This window comes from Pavona decussata, unplaced genomic scaffold, assembly GCF_977016875.1.
Source record: "Pavona decussata unplaced genomic scaffold, jaPavDecu1.1 SCAFFOLD_143, whole genome shotgun sequence".
NCBI classification, from domain to species: Eukaryota; Metazoa; Cnidaria; class Anthozoa; order Scleractinia; family Agariciidae; genus Pavona; species Pavona decussata.
In genome coordinates, this window is record NW_028145556.1 from 867334 (window position 1) to 874365 (window position 7032).

The 7032-nt window shown below is 37.7% G+C and overlaps 1 protein-coding gene across 1 annotated transcript; it reads left to right on the forward strand.

The window, feature by feature from the left end:
* Positions 1 to 2012, forward strand: LOC146466482 (histamine H2 receptor-like). Its single transcript, XM_085127317.1, has one exon. It carries the CDS (start codon positions 184 to 186, stop codon positions 1231 to 1233), a length of 1050 nt encoding a protein of 349 aa, XP_084983443.1. The 5' UTR covers positions 1 to 183; the 3' UTR covers positions 1234 to 2012.
* The last annotated feature ends 5020 nt before the right edge of the window (positions 2013 to 7032 follow it).

Genomic DNA, 7032 nt, shown 5'->3' on the forward strand with positions numbered 1-7032 from the left:
TAGCTTTTAAATGGTTTTATCGGGAAGAAATACTACTGTTTATCTACTGTAATCTGAACGCTTCCGAAGATTCGAGGAGATCAAATCACTTTGAATTTTGACCTTAGTTACGTAAGAACCTTTAACCTGAAAAGGAAAAAAAAACAGTGAACGTGTTTCCTTGAGAAGGAAAACAACTCAACAATGGCAACAGCAACCGACCCTCGTTCTTCCGCGGTGATCTGTTTTGAAGCTATCTTCTTGGCGTTGATAATTTTGGCGGCATTAGCGGGAAATACTTTGATACTAGCATCGATCTATCGCTTCACTTACCTTCAGACCAAGACGAACGCCTTTGTTTTGAATTTAGCCATCGCCGATTTATTTCTCGCTTTTTTCGCGATGCCATTTACACTCGTAACGTCCATAAAATACGACTGGATATTTGGGACCGTCATGTGCCAGATTACCGCCGTTTTGAACTCGATTTTCTGCGAGGCTTCAATTTTGACTTTGGCTTTTGTAAGTCTGGAGCGATTCCTCGCAATAGTCTTTCCGTTGAAATACGAAACTCTGGTCACCCCAAAGAGAGTCAAGATCGTGATTGGCTACATATGGTTTCAGGCAGTTTTGTGTGCGAGCTCTACTTTCGTTTTTTCCAGATTCACCTTCTTAAGGTTTGAATCGATCTGTACTGTTGACTGGGGATACAAGACCGCATACACGCTTATGTTCGCAATTGTGTTCTTTTATGTGCCTTTTCTTGTTACAGCTGTCTTGTATTGTGTTATTTTAAACACGGCTATACAGCAACGTAAACGGATTGATGTCATAAGGGTTGGAGAGATTGTAAACGATTGCAAAACGATAAAGCGGAGAGAAAGGGACACGAGCGGTGAACTTAAAACAACGAAGAAAGAGCACAAAGCCACTATTATGATAGCTATCGTGGTCGGAACTTTCTGTGTTTGCTGGTTTCCTCATTCAGTGGGTGTATTTTGTATCCTGGATCCTAACTGCAACTGGGATGATTCGTTCTTTGTAGCGACTACCTGGTTGGCAATGTTAAACAGTGCTATGAATTCGCTAATCTACGGTTTGATGACCCGAAGCTTTCGGCGCGCGTTCAAAAGTGTTTTATTTTGCCAACGTTATGTGGCGAACGCTGATTTAGTAACAAATATTCTACAGAGCATAAAGGATAAAAAAAGCTACGGAAATATGTCAACACTGAATACGAAAGCGGTGAGGTAGTAAAAAAAGTATCTTCAAACTTATTAAGTTTAAGTTTAAGTTTAAGTTTAAGTTTAATTAATTTTACTGACAAACCTGTCCCGAGTGAAGTTTTTTTTTCAGAATTGCGACTTGAAAAGTCAATATTTTTTGCTGAGAAGGAGAATGCGGAGTGAAGGAAAAACTATTCTGTGATCGTAAAATTAAATCGTGTTGGTTGTTTGACTGATTATTTGGAAGCGTCTTATAAATATATCGTGATTGAAACAGCAGAGTGAAGAAAGTTTAAGTTCTTCCTGTACTGTGAGTCGTGGTTATATGACGAAAGACAAAAATTATATTTCGCAACAACTGTGATTTGTTCCGCTTGAAAAATAAGACATGTGTCAACGCAAAAACCGCAGCTGAACTAGCCAAATCATGGTACGTATGATTTTAATAAAAATAAGTTTAGTTCAACATCTAATGTACAATTTTTTATTTAAGCCCGGTTTTCATTATTTAGCGAAGTTAGTTCGTCGGGCACAAGCAAAAGCACAAGCCCAAGATTCAATACACGCATGTTTCTAAAACGAAAACGCAAATCCGTTAGAGATCAAAACATTTTCCAGCACTAATGGGCTCTACTCTTGAGTTTCTTGGTGCTTAGTATGCACTCTTGTGCTTTTGTTTGTGTTTGCTTGCATCGCCAGTGAATCACAGCATTAGGCACCAACATAACATGTTAAATTAAAGTACGATGTCCGTCACAGCACGATCAGTACAGTGCATAAATTGTATTGTATCGTATTTTTCACCTAAATAAAATACCTACTGAGTCTACTGAGTGAATCAGTTTTCCAATTCCCACCAGCAGCGCTCAAGAAGACGAGTAAATGGAAAATACGCAGCATGCAGTGATGACCTGCTTTTCTCCCCCCATAGCGAGGCGTTTAATGGGAAATATTTTCCAAAGGATGAGCACTTTGCCGCACTTTTTGTAATGACTAACTCAGTTGGCTGGAAAAAAAGCAGGACCAAACAAAGCAACCATTACTGTAACAGCACACACGATTTATATTTAACAGGACGATGGAAAACCGAGTTTAAAGGCTGCAAAGACAAAGACATATTTCAGTTTAAAACTCGGACATTTTAATCAAGAACTTATACGTTTTTCGATAAGGCAAATACTTATACCGTTACAAAACAGATGGAAATGTTCATACTAAAAAAAATTTACACCGAGCGAATTTGAGCACCTGCAGATTGGTAAAAAACCGTAGAACATCTCCCCCTGGAGCTTTTAACTCTTGTAATACAGCTATTTCAATAAACGTTGTCGGATTAAAATCAAGTCAAAAGACAATACCGCAATGTTTTGCGGGATTACTTTTATGAATAATTTCATCAAGATCATCCCTGCACGTGCAGGTCATTGTACTGCTAATTACAACCTATTGTTTTCTCCAGGCATGACTGATTTTGATGAATTTATTCATAAAAATCCCAGGTCTTGTCTTTTAGCTTCATGCTTTGAACCGACAACGTTAGTTGAAATGACTGTATATCAAACACAAGGAAGCCGAAGTGTTCATCCCGGCGATTTCCAAACACCGGAAAGTGAGTTGAAAAAATGAGGCACAGCCGAGTTTTTTTGACCAACTTCGAGGTTTTTGAAAATCGGATGAAACATTCTTTCGATCGTTTGATATAGCATCTCAAATCCTTAATAATTCTTGGAGAAATTCAAATCAAAAGTTCACCAAATTTTACGATAATTAACATTTGAAACATTTTCCACGGAAGTGACTTCCTTTGTTTTCTCCTCATCAATTATTTTAATAGTTCTCAAACTAATTTTTAAAAATGAGTTTTCCATGGGTTTCACGGGTTTATCAGCCTTCCCGTACTGAGTCAATTTCTGTAACCCTCTAAAAACATACCCGGGAAGATGTTGACTATATTGCGACAGAATGGTTTAAAATTACGCCCAAACTTTAATATCGATTAATCAGTATTAGAAATGCATAAACCTAAAATACGTCATACGAAATGTAATCACCTTGATTATAAAGTGGAAGGGCGTTGGAAAACATGTCTACAAATCAAGTAATGTATTTAACAAAGAGATTCCATTTTGCTGTGCGTATGTACTCTGACCGACTCTGACCTCAAAATATTATGACAGTCGCTTTACTACGATTTGAAGTCAATTACTCAGTCGCCATTACCGGATTTCTATCGGCGACATGCACTGATTTGGACAAATATTTCCTTCCTTTTTCACGTCACCATAAAGTTCTGCCTTTTTTTCCTGTTTGAGGTCACGTGCAACGGTCTTTATTTAATTTTTCATTGGACAGTTTTGCAGAAGATTAACGGTTGCCAGGTTTTTGTTTCTTTTGCAGAACTAAAAGGTATTTGGCGCGCGGATCGCGGAAAATCAACGAACTGCAAATCACAATCGAGTGATCTGATGTGATGTTTATATTTGAATACTGTGTAGCAAGATGAAGACAGATTCCAGCTTTTTGTTTCGTTTTCAGAATAAAAGAAATTTGGTGCACGAAGTGAGGGAAATTCAACGAATTAACTACAAATTACGATCGAATGAAAGGAAAGGGAGCCGTTTGGTCACGCTCTATGAGTCCACTGTATTTTCCACGATAGATAAAGGCGTACGGCGATATAGGAACAATTTCAGAACGCAATTTATAATGTTACAAGAAGCTGACAGCAGCGTAAACTCGGGCCATATTTACATGTAACTAAACGCTGGGTAATCAATCAAAGCGAAAACGAAAACAACTTTATTTTCCATTTCCTTATTTTCAAAAAATTTCAAATTGTTATATATCACAGACTTAACAGATAGAAAATACAATTATACTTCACTCTGAATTATGTTATATATAAGAAAATGCCTGGCAGCTAGATAACCGCGAAAATGTTCCTTGTCATATTGCTAACAATTCCAGCACTTTTAGCTGAAAAATAAAGAGTAAAGAATTTATTAGAAATTGTAAGGTACATCCAAATTTCTTTCGTTACGAGCCCCGTTCGAATTTTTTCCTCCGTTGTCCCAAAACCTCCTTTCCTTTAAATATATCTATCTTCCTATACTCAAATATAAATCCAGACATTAATCCGAAGCAAGTAGTAGGTTATGAGTGGAATTAACCTGGTTAGTGTCGAGGTAAGGTCGAGGTGTCGAGGTAAATCATTGATATGCATAAGTGTCGAGGCAATGACGTCACCTATTGTTATAACCTAGGGAAAAAATGCCTTCCTGCATACTAATTAAGTGTCTTCCTGCATAATATTAAGTGTCGAGGTTTACTAATGAGCGTCACTCTAATACAAAGGGAACAATAGACATGCCCACGCTTGCCCGCTCTATACCCACCCTGATTGGATCTTAAGATTTGTATGGCCAGTTTGAATAAAAGCGCGCTTTCTCTTGGTAGCGTCATTCCTTCATTCAACTTAAACTCGCTGGGAAAACTTTTTCCGATTTTTAAAACGTTAGTACCGTTGAAAATGGCTTTTTTCATCAACGTTGTTGATCTTCAAGCTGCCTTGAGCGCTTGTTTAACTGTCCGCGACTGGGAGGTGTTGTTTGAAGCCCCGTTTGCTGGGAAAATTTATCTCCGAGATTTCAGGTTATTCGTGACGATTATCGATCATTACCGTCAAAAAACAAAACACACACACACATATATACACAAAGTGGCGCTGAAAACTCTATATTTCAAGTTTGTTTGACTATCACAAGACCGTTTTCTCCTACCTATCTCGAGGAAATAAAAAACTATTAAAGTCACGCACCGTTAGTCAGTTAATTATGCGGATCCACGAGTCTTAAGTTGCATACAAATTAGTTCAGTTCTGCTGGAAAAACCCAAGGGAGTATCTTGACGCATTAGTATATAATCAATTTTATATAACTTAACAAGGATCAATTAAAACACGCGACTTATAATTGCTAACAATAGAACCAGACAAGAGATACCGTTTAAAAAACTTTATTAAAAAACAATGAGGAAAAAGAGTCAAATACTCAGCGATTTGAAAGGAAAAGGAATGAAAATGAATCATTTGACTGACTATTACAAATCCGTTTTTTCCGTTTTATTTCGAGGAATAATAAATATTCCTTCCGTGTCTACACAATTTTCCTATGGCCTCTAAGCCAAGAGTTCGACTTTCTTTGTTTCTTGCGGTTTGCCTTGTTCTTTGAAGTCGGTCTTTTAGTTTTTGCTTTAAAAGAGGCCTCATTTCTCCGCTGTCTTGACAGTTCGTACACCGTTTCTTGTGTCTGTGCTGGATTGTGAAAGTGATTTTTTCCGGATTTATCCGCTTCACTTTCGTAAACGACGACTTTAACTTTAGGTTGCAGTTTCGCCTCTTGTAAATACTGTCTTCGCTGTATGTGCCCTAACTGATGAACATCCGCGAGATGGTTAGCTAATCTGACAAGGTATTTAGCTCCGCACGATGGAATCGGACAGTTTCTGCAAACTCTCTTGTAAACCATGTTGACAGTTTGGTGACTGAACACAAATGACATCTTTTTCGCAAATAGTCAGGTTATATAGAGTGTCAGAAGGGCCAAACACAGACCAGAAAGGCCATAACCAGGCCAAACACAGGCCTGAAAGGCCATAACCAGGCCTGAAAGGCCAAAACAACGCCAAAAGGGACAAAAGGAGACAAACGGGCCATTTCTGGTCTTCTTTTATTTATGAAGGAGAACGCTTAGTAACCCCGCCTTCATCAATTTTCTATAAAAGAGACGCGTTACTTTCTGAAGTTTAGTTTCCTGTCAGAAGGCGTGCGGTTCAAACCAAAGATGACGAGCGCAAACTATACCTTATACCTGCAACAAGGTGCTGGAAATGATGAAGACAATGAAGAAAGCGATTTCTCCCAAGAAAGCGATTTCTCCCAAGAAAGCGAAGTTTCTAGTCAAGGAACGGAGTCTTCCCAAGAAGAAGAAACAGAAAACTTAGAGCCGTGGTCACGCATTCTTGATGAAGCCGAGAACCGCCACAAGACCCAGCTTAACGCTTTGATCAATCAATACCAAGAAAACGGCGATTCAGAAGATGTGGCTCGTTCCTGTTTACAGAAAAGAGCTGAGAAAAGTGCTCTTAGAGAATCTACAATGGATGCGTGCAATGAAAAAAGATCCCACCTTCAAAAAAGTGATGGAAACTCAAAAAGAGCTTAAAGACACAGAAGGATTTGATTGGTTGGAATCGACGGAACTTGCTATCGATAAGCGAAAATTCTTACTCAATCGATTATACGAAAAGTAGCCCATTCCACAAGATCAAGACTAAACCTACTATGACTGTTATGGAATTTTTTTTATTTCCTGGATCTTTGTATTGGTGCATTTCAATAAAACTGTAAACAAGCAAACTTTAAGTGTGTTGATTGATGACTTGAAAATAATAACAATAATCGGTAAACTTGTACAAAAAATTAAAAAAAATCTGAAATTTGAAATACAAATTACTAAAGCAAGATCGAAACTTTTTAATTAAACACTGTTATTTGTGATGACACTTTTAAATAAAGATGATGATTCCAAAGTTGAGAGCTGTTGCGTGACTAGCGACGCGCGACACCCACGCGTGTGTCTGAGAAAAATACTACTACTACTACTACTACTACTACTACTACTACTACTACTACTACTACTACTACTACTACTAATAATAATAATAATAATAATAATAATAATAATAATAATAATAATAATAAAAACATATAACTACAAATGGCCCGTTTGTCTCCTTTTGTCCCTTTTGGCGTTGTTTTGGCCTTTCA